We start from the raw sequence: 22,650 nt of genomic DNA on the forward strand, positions 1-22,650 counted from the left end.
CTAACTGCATGGTTTCCTTCCAGATAAACCCACACTGGATAAATAATTTAGGACTTTGAAAAGTAGTACAACAGACATTTCATGAAAATTCTTGCTTTTCACCGCTCCCTCGTTCTCCCTACCCCTCTTGAATTCAGCTTCCCAGTTTTGCACAGTTGATAAAGCTGGAGCATCATCCTCTCTATATAAAACTGAACTAAATGTGTTGAAAAGGATAAAGTCATGGTTTACTGTGACCTTTGACCCCATGACAAGAAGCAGAACAAGACAATTAGAAACATCTGACATGTGTTGAATCAAACCTGGAATAAAACAACAGAAAATTAATCTGATAAATAAATCTGATATTGTCCAGAAGTGTTAAAGACATGTAAAGGTCAAAGGGAGGTCACACTGAATACGACCACTGTGGTTTAGAGAAGTGTTGGAATGAAACATGATTATTTTGTTGATTTTGATGATTTGTGTAACCCTATAACACCAAATGTTTCATATTTGATACATGAGGTTTGAAGCTCTCTACATGATCAGTGTCACATTTTTTGTCTTGAAAAACCTGATGTATACAATTAGATACATACAATACACAGATAATCCACCAGGGGGAGGAGTTCATTCACCAGAGGCCTTTCCAGTGACACTATAAGACTGAAATTAATGAGGAAGAACTGGGACCATTTAGAAAAGGAATTAAAAATCTGTTAGACATGTTTGTGTTTTATTATGTTTTTGTTTGTTCAAAAATAATAATATTGGAGCATTGAGTCTCGATGGATCAAATATGATACAAAATTGAAACTCATACATGGAAATTAATATTTGAAAAAAATGTGTTTTGGTTGTTCAGAAGGACCAATAAAGGCCCCAGTTTCAAAGAATTGGAATTTTTTGTCAATGATTTAATGATTCAGGCTTTACAGGGTTAATTTCTTGATTATTTTGGTAATTTTATTGATTATCTTAGGAACTTTTTCACTTGTTGTTGTGGATTCTTTTTCCATATCTGTTTCTTTTTGTTGATTGTTTTCTTCATTTGTAATCTTTTGTTGATTGTTTTTTTGTTTTTTTTTTTCATTTTTGCTTGTGTTCAGCCACTTTGGTTTGTTTTTTTTCCCCTGAATCTTTAGTTTTTCCTGCTGTTCATACTTCACATATATCAGATTGGATCTAAATACAGAGACAAATGCACATATGTGGACATAACAACTTTAATAAACCCACAAATAGAATGTTGGACTTTTACACAAGACTGTATATTATATATTAAACTGATTTTCTTTGTGTAGAATTTGATAATGTTTGGTGTTTTTAAAGTTAGCTACCTGTAGTACGTCCCAGTACTTTTAATTCAAATGTGCAATAACTTGTTGTTACCTCTCAGTACTCTTATTATTATTATTACTCTTTTTATAATACTCTATTTTACAAATGTGTATTTGTGCTTGTAAGTGCAATGACTGTTTTTTTTATATGTTTTAACTGTGTTTATGTTTTGCATCTGTCTTTTTTGTCACATCTGTAACTTTTTCTAACTCTTTTTCTGTCTCAGGGAAACGCACAAGAATTCCAATGTACCTATACACTCTGTATCTGCGCAAATGGCAAATACATTCTATTCTATTCTATTCTATTCTATTTTTCGGCGTTTTTTTTTTTGTTGTTGTTTTTGTTTTTTTTGTTCGCGTTTGTCCTTCCCGCCCTGCCGTAGTCCCATGATGATGACGTCACGGTTGTTTTCATCCACACGCTGTTCGACAACTTGAAGTTTTTATGTTGTTTTTCTGTTCTTCTCCGTTTTCTGCCCTCTTCTAAAACCTCCTTATGTGTCCGGTGAGTGAATTTACGGAACGGAAACTGTAAAAAACGTCGACTGTCACGAAGTAGAGGAGGTTATTTCAGCGTCAGAGTCCGTTTGTTGACGTTAAATGGAGCCAAAACGACGAGACGCTGCTTTTATTTTTAGCTTAAACTGAGTTAAAAACGGCGACAAGGAGGGGAAGGTTTAGTCTGACCTGTGTAAGACACTAAACAGGAGGATTTTAAAGCTCCTGTTTGATTCTCTGATGAAGAATAAAAGGAGATTCGTGTTGAAAACCGTCTGTTTGGCGCGAAAAGCCCTAAAGTAAAGTAACATTTCCATGAGCTAAAGAGCCTTAATGCTAGTGTCAGGTCATCAGGTCTGTTTCTACATGGATCATTATTACTTTATAAAGTACAGTTACCAGTTACTCAGCTGCTCAACAAATCTTTAGTTAGAGCCAAAGTACAAATATTTTCTGCAGAGCTTCTCTAAACCCCAGTGGTCATATTCAGTGTGACCTCATTTGACCTTAACAAGTTTTTAACCCTTTAGTTCAAACAATATCACACTTATGACATTAATTTTCTCTTGTTTTATTCCAGGTTTGATTCAATGCATATCAGATGTTTCTATTTGTTTGTGCTGCTTCTTGTCATGGGGTCAGAGGTCACAGTAAACAGTAATTTTGACTATGAGTCTGAACAAACATTATTATTAAAGTTAATAGTGCATTTACATATATGAGTCTAGAACAAATACTATTACCTCCGCCAAGGAGGTTATGTTTTTGCCGGCGTTGGTTTGTCTGTCTGTCAGTCCCTGTGCACAATAACTCAAAAAGTTATGGACGGATTTGAATGAAAATATCAGGAAATGTTTATACTGGCACAAGGAACAAAGGATTAAATTTTGGTGGTGAGCGGGTGGGGGGGGCTGATCTGCCTTGGCGCAAGTCTGCACTCTCCAAGTGCTTTTCTAGTTATTAAAGTTAATAGTACTTTTACATATACGAGTCCTTTTTAGGTTTCATTTTATAATGATTATGTCTTTTTTTATCTTTTTTTCTACAAGTGATACTGAACTTTTGTAAACAGTTCCATAAAATAGAGTTCTTAAGTGAAATAAATGAGCCTATTTGAGAAATGATAGGTGGAACTTTAATTTATGACACTGATGTTTACTGTGGCTTGATCTGGCCCATATTTCAACACCATGGCAGGTTCTGATCACAGGTCAGATGTTTTTATGTCCAGACTAATGTTCAGCTTCAGCTGATGTTTGTTATTGTCATGCTGTCATGACCCTTTGGTTTAGTTTGTGAGTTTAATAAAATCTTTTCATTTTTAATGTCAGGAATACGAGATTTTCACAACATAAAACCTGAGCTGATGCGACAGGTGGAGACACAGAGGGAAGGCAGTGTTGTCCGTCTGGTGCAGGCGTGTTTTCAGACATTAAAAGAAGAGGAACGATGCTTCGCTGCAGGAAGTGTCGGAAAGGCGTCATCGACTCGACGTGTTTGTCTGCGGTGAGTTCAACTGGGCTCTGCTGCTGCTCATTGAGCTGCGACGGCAGGGATGTCCAACTCATGTAGTCCACATTCAGACCGATCTGACCTAAAGTGGGTCAGAACCAGTCAAATAATAACAGAATAACCTAGAAATAATGACAACTACAAACTTTTGTCTTTGTTTTAGTGCAAAAAATAACATGAAATTATGAAAATATTTAAATTTACAAAGTATTCAAACAAAACAAATTTAAATAACTTGAAAAAAACTGAAATTTCTTATTAAAATTGCACTTATTTCTCTTAAGACATTACAGGTTTTGTTCGTATTTGTTCAGGTTATTCACATTTATTGTTAAATGAAATGTCTAAAGAAAATTAAGTGTAAGTTTAACAATATTCTGCCTGTTACTAAATGTTTTGTGATTTTGTAGATCTGATCTGTAATGTAAATGATAAACTGAAGGATAATATTCTTAAAATTACACTTATTTTTCTTAAGAAATGTCATTTTATTCAGGTTATTTACATCTGTTTAGTTTAATTAGTTTCTAACTAAATATTTTCATAATTGATTGTAATTATTTTGCACTAGAACAAACAGAAAAATTTGGAGTTATCATTTATAGATAATGTATTAATATTTTTCACATTAAACGAAAAGGCAAATTTGGAGTCATTATTTATTGTTTATTCTGTTATTCTCTTACTTTCGTTCATATGTGGAACCTGAACTAAAACCAGTGACTGTCAATATCTTCAGTGTCATTGTTGCTTTTTGTAAATTCATCCCATGGGTCAGTTTTGGTCCGCGGGCCTCATGTTTGACCCCCCTGTGTTACAGACTTGAATGTGTGGGGTGAAACTCCTAGATTTGGGGCTGATGGGAAATGTGTTGTTGTTGCAGCAGGTGGAGGCTGCACATGGAGACTCAGCTGACGTTTGCAGTATTTGGCACGTTGATGCGGACGCAATGCCAGACTGGATCCACAGTGCTGTTCACCAGGTAAAACAGAATAGAATAGAACAGAACAGAGTAGAAAAGAATAGAATTGAATTGAATAGAATAGAATAGTCTTTAACGTTGACCTTAAACCTTCAGCCAATCAGACTCATCAGATAAACAGAGCCCTTTAATATTCCACATCTGTTTCCTGTTTTGTTTTGTTGTTCTAAACTCTGGTCTTTTTCCTTTCACCTCGTCTGTTTGCGTCCGTCCAGGCCCAGTGGACTCTGGGAAAACTGAACTGTCCGAGCTGCGGGGCTCGTCTTGGAGGCTTTAACTTCGTCCACGGCGGTGAGTGTCCTTGCGGCCGCGACGCCGCTGTCCACCTCAGCAAAAGCCGAGTGGACCGCGACCACAAACACTACGTCCTCATCGTCCAACCGCGGAGGACGAGGCCGCTGGCGGTCCAGCCCGGTCCGCCGATGGACCGGATACCCGACCTTAACAGGGCGGTGCCGTTAAACCCGGGTTTACAGCTAGACTGCGCCGCCGTCGTGTCCCATGTGAGCCCCGGACACGCCTCCAAGTCGCTGAGTGGCGGCGGAGACGCCCCGTCCTTTTCCTTCAGTCCTCTGAACTGCATCTCCCACAGGAGACGGTGCAGTTTGGATGACGACACCATCAGGGCTTCGTGTTTCTGTCGTGGAGTCCTTTCAGACAAATCATCTGTGGAGACGATGAGGACAGACGTGTCAGTCCCATGTCCAACGGCGCGATCGCAGGACGCCGACGAAGGACCGACGGGACGCTCACATGTCTCAGAGGACAGAGGCTCAGCAGTGGACCAGGCCCACCAGGACACAGATCCTTCAGTACTGGACCCATGGATCCACGAGGAGGTTTCAGATCCAGGTCCGATCCTCAGAGACAGAAACGGTGAAGACAGCGAAGACGAACAGGACGACGACGAGACGGTACGTGGATGTTCACCCGTTTACAGGTGGAATCACAATCCACAAAACAGAAAACACGCTTGTCACATGTTTTATAAAACATATATGACAGTTTTTCATTCATTCCATGATGGAGCTCGATTTACTTTGACTCATTTTATGAATCAATTTTCCACATTTAAACAAATAAAAATATAATCCATCTATTCCAGTCTCAAAAATCACATAAAAACCACGCAAAACTCCTTTTTTAAGGGTTTTTAAAACAGAAAAGGTGCAGTTACAAAGGACATAACAATTATAAAATCAAATAAACTGATTTTATTAGTATCTGATTGGTCAGGAACTATTGTGAAGGCGTCGTCTTTATTTCTTCAGATATTTTCTCTGATGAAATTACTGATCGGATTCATTTCAAATTTTATGTTTCTTCCTTTAGGACAATGTCTACAAAGTTTATTCACAGTTTTGAGAATTTAGATTTTTGAAATATTCTAAATGTTCCTTTCCTTCTCCTGGTCCATATGTAAATGGTTTAGAACATGTAAATGGTTCCACATATCAGTCTAGTTCCTATTGATCACTGACAGAAGTCATATATGGACTGTGATTGGATGAGTTGAGTTCTCCTCCAGTGGAAGTCCCGCCCACTTCTGTTGCTAGATTGATCTGTATCCAGACCACAGGACTGGAACATACAGGGCTCGTGACTGCGACTGAATTACGGTCGCATGCGCCTGAGAATTTCGGTAGTGCGACTGTTTTTGAGATTACGATCGCACGGTGCGCCAATAAAAAAATGAGCGAAAATTAAAACGTGCGCCTAGAATAATGGCTGCAGAAGTAACTCGTCAGCTGAAAATAAACAAGCTCCACGCCCCGCTGACTGAAGCGGAAAATCTAGTCCCCGCCCCCTCGCGTGCGCATCTCTGCGGATGGTCCAACACTGCATGACTTCGATGCACTGCCAGCGGTCAGGAAGTACCTACACTCTGGCACCAGGTCAAGGAGACCTGACTTCAGGCGTGGTGTAGACCACAGTGACTAAGGGCCTTTAGGCCATGAAATAAAAAAGTTGGTTGTTGCAAATAATGGTGTGATTCGTCTTTCTTCTCCAAGAACCAACTAAAGTATATACCACACATTGACAATTGTTTTGCACCTGTGTCAGTGTAAGCTTTTTCTTTCATACTCTATTCAAATACTTTATTCTAGGTTAACATTGCTTAAATACATATAGGAATTAGGGCTGCACGATTAATCGATTTTAAATCGAAATCGGATTTTTTAATTAGGACGATTTTTAAAAAAGGGAAATCGTAAAATCGATTTCATCTCTCTCGTGCCTGCGGGCCGCGCGCTTGCGGGCTCCCGTAGGCTCCTCCTCCTATCAGTGACAGCGGTCTGTCACAGAAGTCCGTGCAATGACCGGACTTTAAATGTGTTCATGAGCCCGCAGTACTTATAGCAATGTAAGCCGTGGCTTCACGCACGGATCCCGCAACTGAAATAGAACTGCATGCGGATCACTCATCTTCCGTTGTCCCGGATCCGTACCGTACTGTCTTCTTCCGATCCGGGTCCGGGTCTCGGGGTCATCAGCCTCAGCAGAGGAGCCCACACAGCCCTGTGCCCACACACATCCACCCGCTCCAGGATAGAATCCCTCCAGCGTGTCCTGGGTCGGTCTATTCCACGCACGGATCCCTCAGTTTAAACAGAACCGCATGTGGATCACTTATATTAACCTGGTCCACGCACACACGCACGCACGACTGATGCCTGTCACTGACTTACATTGGTATCACTTCTGTGGGCCCAGATACCCAGGGAAAAAAAATAAAATTAAATAAAATTAAAAAAAACAACAACAACACACACACACATATATATATTTAAAAAAATTAAATAATTAATTTAGTCCTCTTGCTAAATTTTTCATTCACAAATGTAAGTTCTGTAACACAAAAACAAATATTTATTTTTTGAAAGATGTTGAACTTTATTTAAAGCTGTTAGTTAAATCTGGAAACAAAAAGGCTATAAAAAACATAAGTATTTGCTCTGATTTGGACATTGTGTTATAGTGTATTCCCCCTGGCAAACTTATGTTATTTTCTTGTTGCATACATTGTTTGTATACTCTATTTCATTCAATAAAGATTTAATTAAGAAAAAATAAACTTCTGGGGGTTCATCACGTGATACCATCACAGATTTGAGGTCAGAGCAGTGCCTTGCATTGTGGGCTGCTCACGAAAACGACATGCTGACTTCTGTTGTCTTTTGTAGTTTTACCCAAAAATCGAAATCAAAATCGAAAATCGAGTTTTTAGAGGAAAAAATCGGGATTTTTTTTTTTTGCCAAAATCGTGCAGCCCTAATAGGAATATTACTTGGTATGGCCAAGAGTTTTGCTTGTTCTCCAAATTTTTTATATAATAGTGGTGCGCCTAGATTTTAGCCTGTGCTCCTAACTTTTTAGGGTTAGGAGCACAGTGCTCCTAGGTCAAAAAGTTAATTTTGAGCCCTGAACATAGAACAGAACTAGGACTGGAACATAGACCAGAACCAGAACTGGAACACAGAACAGAGCCAGGACTGGAACACACACCAGAACCAGGACCGGAACATAGAGCAGAACCAGGACCGGAACACAGAACAGAACCAGGACCGGAACACAGAACAGAACCAGGACCGGAACACAGACCAGAACCAGGACTGGAACATAGACCAGAACCAGGACTGAAACACAGAACAGAACCAGGACTGGAACACAGACCAGAACCAGGGCTGGAACATAGACCAGAACCAGGGCTGGAACATAGAACAGAACCAGGGCTGGAACATAGAACAGAACCAGGGCTGGAACATAGAACAGAACCTTAACACCTCACATATTCAACATAGAACAGACTCTGACGTACAGAGACACTGGAACTGTTTGTATTTTAGTTGACTGTTTGCATGTGTTTCCTCTTCAGCGTCAGACATCGTCCACCTCAAACCGACTGAATAAACGGGAGAAGAACCGTCTGAAGAGTCTGCGCAGGAAACAGAGGAGGAGAGAACGCTGGCTTCACCGTCAGCTGGAGCAGGAACAGGTCCGACACCATCACCACCACCATCATCATCATCATCAGTTGTGAGCTGGTCAGACGTCCATTGTTGTGTGTTTCCAGGGCAACGGCGTGAACGTGTCGCCGCAGGAGGCCGACGACGCCGACAGGGAAGGTGTGACGTGCGCCGTGTGTCTGGACGTCTACTTCAGCCCGTACACCTGTCGACCCTGCGACCACGTCTTCTGCGAACCCTGTCTGCGAACACTCGCCAAGAACCGCCACGCCAACACGCCGTGTCCGCTCTGCCGCACACTCATCACACACACCAGCTTCAACAAAGGTCGGCCGCCACCAAACACACACACACACACACACACACACACACACACCTGGATTCATTTATTACCTTTAGGCTGCGTTCAGACTGCAGGTAAATGTGACCTGTATCTGATCTAATTATACTTTTCTTTTTTCTTTTGTTCAGACATGGTGTAGTTTTTAGATGTTATCTGCTTGTTACCATTTAAAAACTATACCTTGTCTGAACAAAAGAAAAAAGAAAAGTATAATTACATTAACAGAAGACAAAATGAACGTCATTAGCCTGCATCTGATCTGTTAAAGACAGTTTGAACAGCACTAATCTGACCCAGACCACTTTCATATGTGGTCCTGAATCTGACCCGGACCACTTTCACATGTGGTCCTGAATCTGACCCGGGCCACTTTCATATGTGGTCCTGAATCTGACCCGGGCCACTTTCATATGTGGTCCTGACTCTGGTACGTATCTGATATTTTACATGTGACTTCAGACTGAACGGCCAGATCGCATTTATCCGAATCTGTGTTTACCTCCATCTGACCGATGATTCGAACAGAATTATGGGAAATTTCTCCGATCCCTCCGTTCGTAGTGTGGTCCTGAAAAAACTCAGTTTCAAGGGTCAAACAGCCCTCCGCCTTAGCCCTTCACCTCCGACTAATCGAGAATCGGGACAACACTGCCCCTTCATGTGTACGTGCAAAACAAAGGGGGAGGGGCCTAGGGAATTGGACTAACTAACTAAAAGCTCGTCAACGACTTCGAGTAAAAAAAGGAAACACTCTGAAGACTTTAGTTCAAGCAGGTTTAATTTCGGGAAGAAAGAATCAAATCCCGTTTCCATCCACGTCACCGACCAGAACTTGCACAGATCAGGTCGTCATGGTTACCAGCTGATTTCTTTTCCTGCAGCGGTCATATAAACCTGCCTTCAATGTTCTGCTCCTTCCTTCCAGAACTCCACCACGCTGCTAAAACCTTCTTCCCTAAAGTCTACGTCAGCCGGAAACAGAACTTCCAGAATGCTCCGTGTTCCAAGTGGCCGCTGCCGAGCTGTCGCAAACGTTTCCGAAACCTGTGGGGTGAGAAATCTGCACGGCGCTGTAGTAATGACAAAATGTGTTTCGTACAGTTTGTTTGTTTGTATTTTATCAACTTGAACCGTAAATAAAAACACCAAACACTCAATAACGGCCATATTTTTAACCCTTTAAATTCCATGTTTGTAATGGAAACAAACCATATTTTTGGTGCAAAAAATACACTTTTTTTTTAATAAACTATTTATCCTATAGACTCCTAAATGTTCCAGTGTAAAGAACCTGTAAAGTCAATGTGTTGTAAAGTACAAACTGTTTTATTCTGACACAAACCTGTATCTGTGAAACTACAGACCACCAACATTTGGACTGAATCTGTATTTATTACTGATTCAAACTTGGTAAAGTGTTAGCGCTTTTATTCTGGAGGTTTTTTACTAATAGACCAGTCTAATCATTACTGGTGTTCCACAGGGCTGCATGCTCTCCCCATCTTTTTATTTAAATAATTTGCAAATTCACAATTATTCTGCATGCTTCTTTACATGTAGATGTAATCAGTACTGATGTCCCACAGGGCTGTGTGTTGGCACCATTTCCATATTTAAATAATTTGCAAATTCATTTTTATTCTGCATGTTTGTTTTTTAACTTATATTTTATCGTTTCATTTTTCAAATTTTACGACACAAACATTTAGAACATAGTGTCAGTTGTTGTCCTGTATATTGTCCAATTTTTCCATCCTATTCTGCATGTTTTTTACTCGTAGACCAGTCTAATCAGTACTGGTGTCCCACAGGGCTGCGTGTTGTCACCTTTGATGTTTTCTGTGGATTTAAATGATATAAAAATTCACTGTTATTCTGGAGGTTTTTCACTTGTAGACCACTGGCTGCAGGTTTATCGTATGTTAAATATTTTCTTCTACGAGGCTGAACGCTGCTGTGGTGAATTGTTTTTAGGATCTCAGAGGCGAGTGGCGGAGGCGGCGGGCGGGCGCTGGCGTTTGACCCCGGCCGTGTTCATGCTGGACGCCCTGGATCTGACCGACATGCGCGGTTGGCTCTTCGACATCGCTCTGGTCATCGTCTACATCCACTCGGTCAACTGGATCCTGGCGGCGCTGCTCTTCGGTTTCCTCACCTACTACTTCCTGTGCTGAGGTCAAACCGGTCTGTATTCACTCAGAACCAACGTGTCGGACCGAACAACACCTGCACACAAAGGTTTGAAGGAAACCTAGTTTTTACTCTTGGGTCCGTTTTTTTCCCCCTGGAGCCACGATGAGCATAAATTTGATTGACAGACAAAGGAACCAATTAAAAGCCGCATTTAACCTGGGAGCGTTTACTGCCAATGTGTTTGTTTGTACAGTTTTCGTAACCCATCCTGCACTTTATCAGCTGTCAAGTCTGCCAAAAAAGGGGGACGGACATGGACAGAACCATCATATTTACAGATTATGGGATGGACTGACAGTCGAACGGCTCCAAACAAATGTCTGACAAGATGAATGTGTTTTTGGAAAGTCGGGGAAAAAACACTTGAATATTTCATCTCAATAATTCTTCTGTGGAACGCGAAGATGGTTTGTCTGTCTGTCGTCTTCAACCGACTCTTTTTCTGCGTCGACTGTTAGTGAATCACAAATATTTCACGTATTCTTTTGTGCAAATATTCAGTATTTTTTCACTTTGGAAAAATCCAGGTTTTCAGGTATAAGCTAAGTTGAAATGAGTTCGTTTTTGCCTTTTTTTCAGAATAAAAGCAGTGACACACACGTTTCCCTTTAACAAAAACTAGAACAAAGTATTTATTTTCTACAAACGTGACATGTTTCTCAGTAGTCACTTTTCTATCAGACATATGCAAAAAACTTTACCGATATTTACTAAATGTTGAAAAAACAGAAGTGCGTAATGTCGGTTTTTCCATGAAATCACAAATGCGATGATTTGTTTTTTATTTATTATCACGAGATGACACGAGAAGTCATTCCATAAACATGGTGACGAACGTAAACATGGAGTTGATTTACAGATATATTCATTATTATTATTATTATTATTATTATATATTACCCCTCTATCTCCTACTAAATTCTAAAATGATTAGGTTTCGTGGTGTGTCCACTAGGGATGTAAACAGTTAATCGACTATCAATTAATTATCGACAAGTATTTGCTCAGTTAAATTATTAATTGTCGGTTAATTGCCCTTTTCCACGTCCTGTCCGACGGCTGCCGGTTTGTCCATGCTGCGATGCCGCGGCTGGGGTCACCGGTCAAATCGATCAAGCCGGTGAAATCTGGCTCCATCATGTCAAGTAGTGATGCAGTCAGAAATACCCATTTCTTCTAAACTGCTGCTCTTCAGATCCATTTATTGAATTTCTCTGCAGAATTTCTTTAGTTCTACTCCATAAATGTCAATGCTTGTACTGTATCCCTAATGGTTCAACAAATCAATCATTAAGGAATAACATGCTTTTTTAATGAAGTATATAAACAATATTTAGCTTTTATTCTTATAGACCCTTATTGAAAGAGACATTCAGGTTCTCAGGAAAATCCCCGCTTATCAGTTAATTGTTAATCGATCGATAAGGTCAACCAACTAATGATTAACGGATTAATTGATCATTTGCATCCCTAGTATCCACATATACCGCAATATGTTTCTTTTAAAACTCTTCTTCTCCTCTTGTTGCACCGTCCGTCGACATCAGTTTTTTTTTTTTTTTGTTCACGTGACTCTAGTTCCAGAAAAAGGTCTTTCCGTTGCACTTTTGTGTGATGTACCATTTATGCTACGCCTGAAAAACCACCTCTTGCCAGTGCAAAAACTTTTAATTGTAAAATGGGAGTTTTGGCGAAATTGTTGTTTTTCCATCAGGTAAATTTTTATGCGCAGGTTATATTTGCGTAGTTTGAGGGTCGATGGAAAAGTGACTAGTGAAACAGTTAGTCTTCCTACCGTTTGGTTTTTCATGGTGCTGTTGTGATGTGCAATAGTTTTATGAGCTGATGTTTGGAATAATCTGAGAGTTGAAACGAAACACTAACTGTGATAAATCTACGGTGTCATTTCAGGTCTTTACGTGATCTGCATCAGCTTTTTGCACTTAAGTTCTTCTAAAAGGCTTTAAAATGGTCTGTTGATGTGCTTTACTGTGCTTTTTTTTTTGTTGGTGTACGTATTAAACCAGGGGATGAAACTCATGTTAGTTCAGGTTCCACATTCAGCCCATTATGATCTGAAGTGTATCAGACGTCAAATAATAACATGAAAAAAGTAAAAGTACATTATGAAAAATTTTACATCGACAGAGTTTCCTTTAAAAATGTGAATAACATGAACAACCTGAAATGTTTGAAGAGAAATAGCTGCAATTTTCCTATGTTTATCATTTCCACATGTGCATTACAACTTACAGATCACTGTGGATCTACAAATTAGAGGTCGACCGATACGGGTTTTTCTAAGGCCAATGCCAATTTTAAAATATTTGGTCAGCCAATGGCCGATATTTACAGCAGAGTTTTGAGGCTGATTTTTATTTTTATTTTTTTAAAGCACATTGACCATAAAATACAATTGACACACTCAGAAAATTAAGATTTTTATCCAGCAACATAAATGAAATTACTAATGCACGTACACATAGTACTGTTTTAACATTTATTGAACTTCAAATGCTGCTCACACAGGTGCCTGATCAAATATCTTATAACATTTTTACTACTGATCAATTATCAGCTTTCAAAAAAAAATGAAGGCCGATGTTGAAAATAATCAATGTATCAGTCTGATATATTGGTCTACTTCTACTAAAAATACACAAACAAAAATTTGTAACAGGCAGAATATTGTTAGAATGACACTCACTGCTCCGAAGACATTTCAGGTTGTTCATATTTGTTCAGGTTATTTACATTTTTTGCAAAAGGATAGTTTGTAAATGTAAACATTTTCATGGAAATTGATTTTTTTGCCTTAAAACAAAGACAAAAACTTGTAGAGGTTATTATGGTAGTATTTGACTGGTCTGACCCACTTTAGAACCGGAACTAAACTGTCTGTTCATATCTTCAGTGTATTTTTTGCATTTCACAGATTCATCCCAGGGGACAGATTGGACAGACTGGACCCTTTGGGGGGGCCAGTTTTGGCCCGGGGGCCATATGTTTGACACCTGTGTATTAATGTGAAAAAAGACGTTCTGAAGCAGATGAAACCGTCTCATCGATGTTGTGACATCTTTGTCACTGTGGGTGTGGATTTCAGGATGCAGGGAATTTGTCCCCTGGTTTTTATCATGTGCATTTGTTCCCAACAATAAAAAACATCAAATAAGCAGATGTGTAATGTCGTACCAACCCATTTCTTGGACACTGTTCACCTGATTCTTTTCAGGCAGGCGGCCATCCTCCAGGAGTCTGGGTCTGCTCCAGTATTCTGCCTGTTTCTACCTCTTCACTGCCTCCAGTCACTAGTGTTTGCTCCTGGAGGATTCTGTTGGTTTCTGTAAATTGGCTTAGAGTCTGGTTTGGACCAACTCAATATGTAAAGCATCATGAGATAACTTTTGTTATGATTTGGCGATATGTAAATAATATTTGATTTGATTTTCAAATTTGACACATATTTTTATTAGTAGTAGATGTGGTTTATGGTGGTGTATTAGGGTCACATAGGAAAAAAAAAACACTTCTCACTACGTGAATAAACCCATTGTATTTTGAGAATAAAGTCGTAGTTTTAGAAAAAAAAACTCAATTTAATGAAAATAATGTTATACGTTTATTAGATTAAAGTCGTAATATTTTGAAAATAAATTTGCAATAGTGGGATATAAAGTCATAATTTAGAAATTCTAAACCTTGTTGATGACAGTTTCCGGTTTCAGCGTTAGCCAGTCAGTTCCTCCTCCACAGAAGAGGTCATTTATTCCAAATCCATTCGATTCTTCCAACGAAACAAACCCAAACGTGCAAATTCCTTCAACTAATGCTAGTGTGTTGATGGTGGGCAGGGCTAATAGGCTCCTTATTTGGCGGGCGGGGCTAATAGGCTCCGTATTTGGTGGGCGGGGCTAATAGGCTCAGTATTTGGTGGGCGGGGCTAATAGGCTCAGTATTTGGTGGGCGGGGCTAATAGGCTCAGTATTTGGCCTTTGTGCGTAAACCCCAAATGAAAGTAGAACCTCACAGAATGTTCCCAGTTCTGCCTCATGTGACGAGTGGGTACGATTTTATTTTCAGAGATTATGATATTTTTCCCACCTGTTTTTAAATTATGACGTTTTTCTCATAATATTACGACTTTATTCTCATAAAATTATGCTAAGATGATTGTGACTGTGATGCAGCTTCATATAAACCCTTAGATGCATCAGTGGGTCCAAATGACCCGCTGAGGCTGTTTTCATGAAATATCTTTGTAATGAACAGTTATTGTTATTGACATCGTGCTGTTGAAATTTTTAACTTCGTTTGTATAGATTTTATGAAATTGGACTTTCTGTTTTACTACCCCAGACGTAGGTGGGTCAAAATGACCCCCATTCATTTACAGTAGAATTACATCAGAACCTTTGATTCATTCAACAGTAAAACCACAGGATTCAATAAATACATGTTGATATATTGTTCTATTGCTGTTATATAATAAATATTATGTACTATGTATTATTTAGGCTACTATACTTTGCTTTTCAACTTTTCAAAATATAATTAATTAATTAATTGTTTAAAAAAAAAAAGAAAAAGAAAGATAATAAAATATTTGACACATGAAATCATTCTTTTTTGGACCAAATATAAAACAGATGATGATTTTTAACATGAGTAAAGTGTCAAAAAAAACCAAATATTTATGTTAGAGTTGGGGGGGGGGGGGGGGGGTCTATGGTGCTGATGCTGAGGGGTTTGAAGGCTGTGGTGCTGATGGGGGGGGGGGGGGGGGGGGGGCTGTTGCTTCTCTGGACACTGATGCTCTTAAACGGTTAACCGCCGGTCGGAGGGTGACGACTTGTTTTGCTGTTGGCTCGCGGTGAATCCTCTGCACACGTGAGCGCGGCGGCGGAACACGCCCCCCCACCCCCACCCCCACCCCACCCCACCCCGTCGGCCTGCAGGAGCGGCTGAAGGTGACTCTCCTCCGGCCGTGGATGCGCAGACCTGCTGGGCTCCGTCCGCTCCGCGTCACGGTCCTGCTCCGCGGATCCACCTCTCGCGCCTGAAGGGGGAGGGGGCTGCCTACGTCACCCGAGGCGTCCGTTCTGCGCTCGGTAGAGGACGCGGACAGAGGAGGGGGGGTGGGGGCGTCAGTGTCGGTGTGGCCGGGCTCCGCTGGTGGCTGTGCATGCATGTGTTCTGCTCCGTACGGCCGCAAAAAGCGCCCCAGGTCCGCAGGGAGCGTGTTCCCCTCCGGTAAGGGGGCGCACACGGACCCGGAGCGGCGGCAGAGCGCGGGGGGGCCGGTGGACGGCAGCAGGATGGTGAGTTCACGGATGATGCTCTGCAAAAAAAACAGACAGGAGGCAGATGAGGGTGTGCGGCTGCAGCAGTGGCGCAAAAAAAACAAACAAACCGCAGCGTTTAGCACAGGAGTCAGGAACTGCGGGAGGGGGGGGGGGGGGGGGGGGGCTTTGGTCCGGGGCGGGGGTGTTGACGGACTGGTTTGTTTTTGCAGACTGTGCAGGAATTCAACACGCTCGTGGCGCTGTACCGGGAGCAGGTGATCTCCGTGGGGGAGGTGTCCGCAGACTGCCCCTCTCTGCGGGCGCAGATGCACCACACGCGGGCCAAAGGATGCTCCATGGCCCGGGCCGCGCACCGGGACCTGGCCCTCATCTCTGTGTCAGGGTGAGGAGGAACCCAGAGAACATGCACCTAGAACCACATGCACCTAGAACCACATGCACCTAGAAAAGCATGTACCTAGAACCCCATGCACCTAGAACCACATGCACCTAGGACCACATGCACCTAGGACCACATGCACCTAGAACCACATGCACCTAGGACCACATGCACCTAGGACCACATGCACCTAGAACCACATGCACCTAGAAAAGCATGCACCTAGAACCCCATACACCTAGGACCACATGCACCTAGGACCACATGCACCTAGAACCACATGCACCTAGGACCACATGCACCTAGAACCACATGCACCTAGAACCACATGCACCTAGAACCTCATCCTGTGGAAACATCTGCTCCATTCATTCATTCATTCATTCATTCACCACAGATCTAAACCCTGAAGAGTCACTGAGAACAAACACACACACACACACACACAAACAAACACACACACACACAAACACCCACACAACAAACAAACACACACACACAGACACACAAACAAACAAACACACACACACACACACACAAACAAACACACACACACACACAAACAAACAAACACACACACACAAACAAACAAACACACACACAAACACACAAACAAACACACAAACAAACACACACACACAAACACACAAACAAACACACACACAAACAAACAAACACACACACACAAACACACAAACAAACACACACAAACAAACACACACACAAACACACACACACACAAACCTGTGTGTTCATGTGCAGGTTCAGCTGCAGAAATGCTTTCAAATCTGCTCTTCATCACTTCCATTCTCCTCTGTTTTTTTTTTTTTTTTTTTTTTTTGGACCATCTCTTGGTTTTGTGTCACCTTCACTGTCCTCCATGTTGGTTTCAGTTTGCACCGACCCATGAGCAAAAACAGACACTGGTACCCAGATCAGAAAATAGGAAAAAAATCTGACAATATTTAGTTTTTACCATTAATTCACCGACTAAATCTGAGAATATTTCATTTTTTATGCATTTATCACTGAAAGGTGAGAAGATTTAGTTTATTGGTTCAATCTGAAAATATTTATATTCCTCCTCTTCTTCATCCTCTTCCTCCTCTTCTTTTTCTTCCTTCTTCTCTTCCTCCTCTTCTTCCTCCTCCTCCTCCTCCTCTTCTTTTTCCTCATTTTCTTCCTCCTCCTCTTCCTCCTCTTCTTCCTCCTCCTCCTCCTCCTCCTCCTCTTCCTCCTCAGTCCAGAGGATGGGGAGATCCACCCAGAGATCTGTCGTCTCTTCATCCAGCTGCAGTGCTGTCTGGAGATGTTCATCACAGAGATGTTGAAGTCCATGTGTCTGCTGGGGGTTCTGCAGCTGCACAGAAAAAGTAACAACACTTTTACACCTTTACCTTTAACAGTCCAGACCAGACTCAGACTCAGACTCCAGACCATGGAGAGCACAGGCGTCCAACTCATGTTAGTTCAGCTTCCACATTCAGCCCAATGTGGTCTCAAGTGGATCAGAACCAGGACAATAACAACATAATAACATAACTAATCACAACTCTGATTATCAACATTTTCTGCTTTTTTAGTTTGTCTGATCTGCCTTAGCAGAGGTCTGCGCTCTCCGAGTGCTTTAATAGTTTCCAATGCAACTTTTATTTATTTGATTTTTTTAAATTCTGATTTTTTTATTTGAATTAAGCAAAAAAAAAATCTTTAATTAAGGAAAAAAAATCTGCCAATGGAACAAGTGAAAGTTATCTTTGTCAGATTAGTTGAAATCAGATTTTGCAGATCTATTGTCTATAAATCAGTTCTTATATTTAACTGAAAAGTTCCTCTTTAGGTGATTCTGTCTGATTTTAAGTGTGATGAGATATTTGGACTAGAAATGAGACAAATACAGTTGGTAAGATTTAGATTTTTGCAGTGAAGTATAGGGGTGTAAGAAAATATCAGTTCTGCAATATATCGCGATATTTCACAATACTGTATCGATATTAAAAAGTACTGTATCGATCTTTTTAGATATTTATTCAAATGCAGATATTGTGGAGGTTCATTTTTGTTTTTTGTTTATATATATATATATATATATATATATATATATATATATTTTTTTTTTTTTTTTTTTTAAACTCATATTGAATAATGTTAGTTCCTTTGTTGGGATTGAACTAAAATCCTGTTCTGATGTTAGTTCTGAACTAATAGAATCTGAACATTAGAACAGGATCTGAAACTGTGACGTCTGTAAAACAGAATTTCAGTTTGAACACAGGAACATTTTGTGATAGAACATCAGATCCTGTTGGGATCAAATAAAAATGTGTTTAGTATTTGTGCAGATTTCTGGTGTAATTCAATTCTTCAAGGAAATAATCATTTAAAAAAGAAACAAACTAAAAATAGCCTTTTTAACAGTATCATGATATATTGTGATATATCATGTTGTGATCCTAGTATTGTGATTTGTATCATATCACCAGATTCTTGCTGATACACAGTCCTAGTGAAGTATAAGTTTGGTGCAGAAATGTCCATGCATTCTTCAGATAATGTGATTATGTGGTTGAATGGACAGACAGACAGATGATAAAACAGTTCCCGCCCCCCCCCCCCCCTTTCACCCAGACGTTGGTCAAGGGGTCAAACCAGACCAGAACCAGAACCGTCCTGATCCAGTTCTGCTTTTGTCTGTTTGGTCCTGAAGGAACCGACTCGGAGCCTAAGGTGGACTTCAGGGTGGACGAGAGCTCCGACGTCCCCATCCTGGACGAGCGCTCCTCGTCCCCCACCGACTCCCCCCAGGAGCCGTGGATGGTGGGAACCGACATTGACAACATCGAGAGGTCGGACGTCGCCACGACAACAGGGTTTATGTTTATGTGTGTGTGTGTTTTCCTGCTGATCCGGGGTGTGTGTGTTGGTCTTCACAGAGACATGAAGGAGATGAGGAACCTGCTCAGTAAACTCAGGGACACCATGCCTTTGCCTCTGAAGAACCAAGGTACGAAAACACAGAATCAAACTCACAACCAGAGAAAGAAAACCCAACACTGAAGTAAGATGAGGGACCAATCCCAATTCACCCCTTGGCCCCTCCCCCTTTAAATGGAGCTGGAAGGGGTAGTGGTGTAAACGTTCTCCTCTGAAATGGTCCAGCCCTGTTCCCTCATCCATGTCACTATAAACACATGTTCTAACCGTGTTTCCTACAGTATTCCTCATGTCGTCAGCAGCTGGAACCGTCTGTTCCAGGGGCTTTGGTCATCTTTTTGTATCTATCATCTATAAACTTTACCAGTTTACCAATTTTATGTGACATTTTCTCTGATATTAAAGTGATAAAATTATGATAAACTTCTCATAGATTTATTAAGAAAAAATATTATTTCCTGAGATTAATGCCACAAATGTATTACAATAGAAAAATATTTATGAAGAAAAACTTGAATATTCTCTATTCTCTAAATTTCTAATAAAAAGCAGTGTTTTTATTATGTTATAAATTCCTGATTTGAGAAAATTAAACTATATTTGATCAGGAAATTCCACCTAAATTTCTGATTTTATATATAAATCTGTTTATGATTTATTCTCTGAAAATATTAAAGTGTTTCTCATGAATTTTAATAAATTTTAGTTATAAATTATAAATAACTTTGGCTTTTTGCTGAAAATAATTATCGAAAACTCATTGTCTTATTCTCAAAATTTTTCTTGTAAATTTTCAGTTTAAATGTGAGAACATTCAATATAATATTCAATTTTGTTCTCCTAAATTCTTGATTTAAGTTTTCTAGTAAATTTTTGTGTTTTTTTTTTCTTTAATTTTTTTCAAAATTGTAGTTTTTTGTTTATTCATTGGTAGTTTGGGTTTGAGGCTTCACTTTTGTATAATTTCAGGGTTTTTTTTTTTTTTTCAGATTTCATCAGCAGAATATTCAACTTTAAATCTTTTAAATTTATTTTTCCTTTTCATTTTAATCTCGGAATGTTAGATTTTTTCTTATAAATTTGTGACTTTCATAGTATAAACATTTCTTTATTCTCAAACATTTTCTTGTAAATTTTCTCTTTAAATGTGAGAGAACATTCAATATGATCTTCAAGTTGGTTCTCAATTTTAACCTCAGAATATTAAAGCTTTCACTGTAATTGATTTATTTTTCATTTTTCAGCATTTCAGTTTTTTAATTTATTCATTTGGGTTTGATTTTTTTTTTTTTTGTAGGAATTTTGTACAGTTTCAGTTTTGTTTTTTAATCAGAACAGAATATCCAAGTTTTTAAGATTGTAACTTTGTGGTTTATCTTTCTTGGAATTTTGATCTCAAACTGTTTTTTTTTTCTTGTAATTTTTTTTTTTCCTTCCACAGACGACAGCAGTCTGTTGAATCTGACTCCTCACCCTCTGATCCGACAGAGGAAACGCCGTTTTCCTGGACTTTGCTGCATGGTTTCTGGCTGATCCACGTCCGACTCTTCGAAACCAGGATTGTCTTTCATCGTATCTTCACCTCTTCTTCTTCTTCTTCTTCTTCTTCTTCGTATCTGTGCTCGTTCGTCCATTGTTTTATTCGTCCACTGCAGTCGTTTCCACTGTCGATCAGTGACTATTACTTTAACCGTCATTTTGTTGATAAAACATCAGGAAAATGTCTTTACTTTTGTCCGATTGCTTATATTATTCAGTCTAAAACCCAAAGATATTCAATTTATTTTCAGATGCAACAAAGAAAACAGATCTTTATATTTGAGAAGCTGTGACCTGTTGAATTTTGGCTTTTTCTGCGACAGAACCTATCAATGAGATCAACTGTTGGAATTCTATTTTATATTGAGTCATCTGCTGTTGCAGCTCAGATCTTTATACTGATATTTACTTCTATGAATATTTAGGTTTTTTCCCATAAATTTATTTTTAAAAAATATCTGAGAACATTTTGTTTATTTTTTTCCCCATAAATTCATCACTTAAAATGTGAGAATATTCATCAATTAAATGAGAATATTTTTTTTACTGTAAATGTGTCACTTAAGTCTGAGAATAAATATTTTTTTCCCATAAACGTATCAGATAAATGTAAGAATATTTCATTTTTTCCATAAGTTTGTCTCTTAAATTGGAGAATTTTTAGTTTTTCCCCGTACATTTATCCCTGACAACATTTACGTCTGATCTTTACTGATATTGTTTTTTTTTTTTTTTTTTTTTCCGGTAAATTTTCCCTTAAGTCTGAGAATATTTAGTTTTTTTCATACATTATCACTAAAGGTGAGAATATTTAGTTATTGTAGTCCCACAAATTTATTGGTTCAATATGAAAAATATTTAGTGTTTTTTCTAAATATTCATCACTTCAATTTCAGAATATTTTATTTTTTCCCATAAATTTATCACAAAAATCTGAGAACATTTTGTTGATTTTTTTTCTATAAACTCATCCCAATTTGACAATATTTTTTTTCCATAAATTCATCACTAAAATTTGAGAATATTTCATTTTTCCCCATACTGTTATCCCTGACAATATTTACGTCTGATCTTTTTGCTGATATTTACTAATATTTGTTTTTCTCATAAATTTTCACTTAAGTCTGAGAATACTTTGTTGTTTTTTTTCCATAATCTCATCACTTAAATGTGACAATATTTAATATTTTTCTATAAATTTGGCACTTAAATGTTAGAAGAGTTATTTTTTCCATGAATTCATTTCTAAAATGTGAAAATATTTCTAAACTAAATCTGGGAAGTATTTTTATTTTTATCCCCATACATTTATTGCTGAGAAAATGTACATCTGATCTTTACTAATATTTGTTTTTTTTCCTGTAAATTTTCCCTTAAATCTGAGAATATATATTTTTCTCATACATATTTTTCTCATACATCATACATACATCACAAACGCTCAGTGATCAGTTTTGGTTCCACCGGATTTGCTCTTCCTCCTCATGGACATCCATCATTTTCTTCCTTATCTTTGTATTTTTCGTGTGAACTCTGATAATAAGGACGATCCGGTGACTTCCTGTACTTGTGTTTGTCTGTCCAGAGGGTTTGTGCGTCGGTCAAAGTGCAGAAAAACCGTCGTCCGGATGCTTTAAGGAGACGAGGCGTGTACATATGGAGGCTATGCAC

At 39.2% G+C, this 22,650-nt stretch overlaps 2 protein-coding genes across 2 annotated transcripts; both read left to right on the plus strand.

The window, feature by feature from the left end:
* The first annotated feature begins 1,728 nt into the window (after positions 1 to 1,728).
* On the plus strand, positions 1,729 to 11,584 carry LOC115416566 (E3 ubiquitin-protein ligase RNF180-like). The gene is made up of 8 exons (XM_030130379.1): positions 1,729 to 1,830; positions 3,155 to 3,329; positions 4,219 to 4,317; positions 4,533 to 5,231; positions 8,195 to 8,314; positions 8,393 to 8,612; positions 9,554 to 9,679; positions 10,603 to 11,584. The coding sequence occupies exons 2-8, from the start codon at positions 3,273 to 3,275 to the stop codon at positions 10,800 to 10,802; spliced, it is 1,521 nt and encodes a 506-aa protein (XP_029986239.1). The 5' UTR covers positions 1,729 to 1,830; positions 3,155 to 3,272; the 3' UTR covers positions 10,803 to 11,584.
* Positions 11,585 to 15,937: 4,353 nt separating this feature from the next.
* Positions 15,938 to 21,678, plus strand: LOC115416563 (regulator of G-protein signaling 7-binding protein B-like). The gene is made up of 6 exons (XM_030130376.1): positions 15,938 to 16,142; positions 16,337 to 16,509; positions 17,749 to 17,879; positions 19,214 to 19,352; positions 19,440 to 19,510; positions 20,882 to 21,678. Exons 1-6 carry the CDS (start codon positions 16,011 to 16,013, stop codon positions 20,971 to 20,973), a joined length of 738 nt encoding a protein of 245 aa, XP_029986236.1. The 5' UTR covers positions 15,938 to 16,010; the 3' UTR covers positions 20,974 to 21,678.
* The last annotated feature ends 972 nt before the right edge of the window (positions 21,679 to 22,650 follow it).

Source organism: Sphaeramia orbicularis, unplaced genomic scaffold (genome assembly GCF_902148855.1).
Source record: "Sphaeramia orbicularis unplaced genomic scaffold, fSphaOr1.1, whole genome shotgun sequence".
Lineage (NCBI taxonomy): Eukaryota > Metazoa > Chordata > Actinopteri > Kurtiformes > Apogonidae > Sphaeramia > Sphaeramia orbicularis.

What these genes read in the sequence shown, in the direction of transcription:
- LOC115416566 (XM_030130379.1), top strand. Translation starts at nt 3,273, where the DNA reads ATGCTTCGCTGCAGGAAGTGTCGGAAAGGCGTCATCGACTCGACGTGT. An exon ending in AACAGGACGACGACGAGACG is followed by an intron (nt 5,232 to 8,194) that starts GTACGTGGATGT and finishes TTTCCTCTTCAG; the next exon opens with CGTCAGACATCGTCCACCTC. An exon ending in GTCAGCTGGAGCAGGAACAG is followed by an intron (nt 8,315 to 8,392) that starts GTCCGACACCAT and finishes GTGTGTTTCCAG; the next exon opens with GGCAACGGCGTGAACGTGTC.
- LOC115416563 (XM_030130376.1), top strand. Translation starts at nt 16,011, where the DNA reads ATGTGTTCTGCTCCGTACGGCCGCAAAAAGCGCCCCAGGTCCGCAGGG. An exon ending in GACATTGACAACATCGAGAG is followed by an intron (nt 19,353 to 19,439) that starts GTCGGACGTCGC and finishes TGGTCTTCACAG; the next exon opens with AGACATGAAGGAGATGAGGA. An exon ending in TTTGCCTCTGAAGAACCAAG is followed by an intron (nt 19,511 to 20,881) that starts GTACGAAAACAC and finishes TTCCTTCCACAG; the next exon opens with ACGACAGCAGTCTGTTGAAT.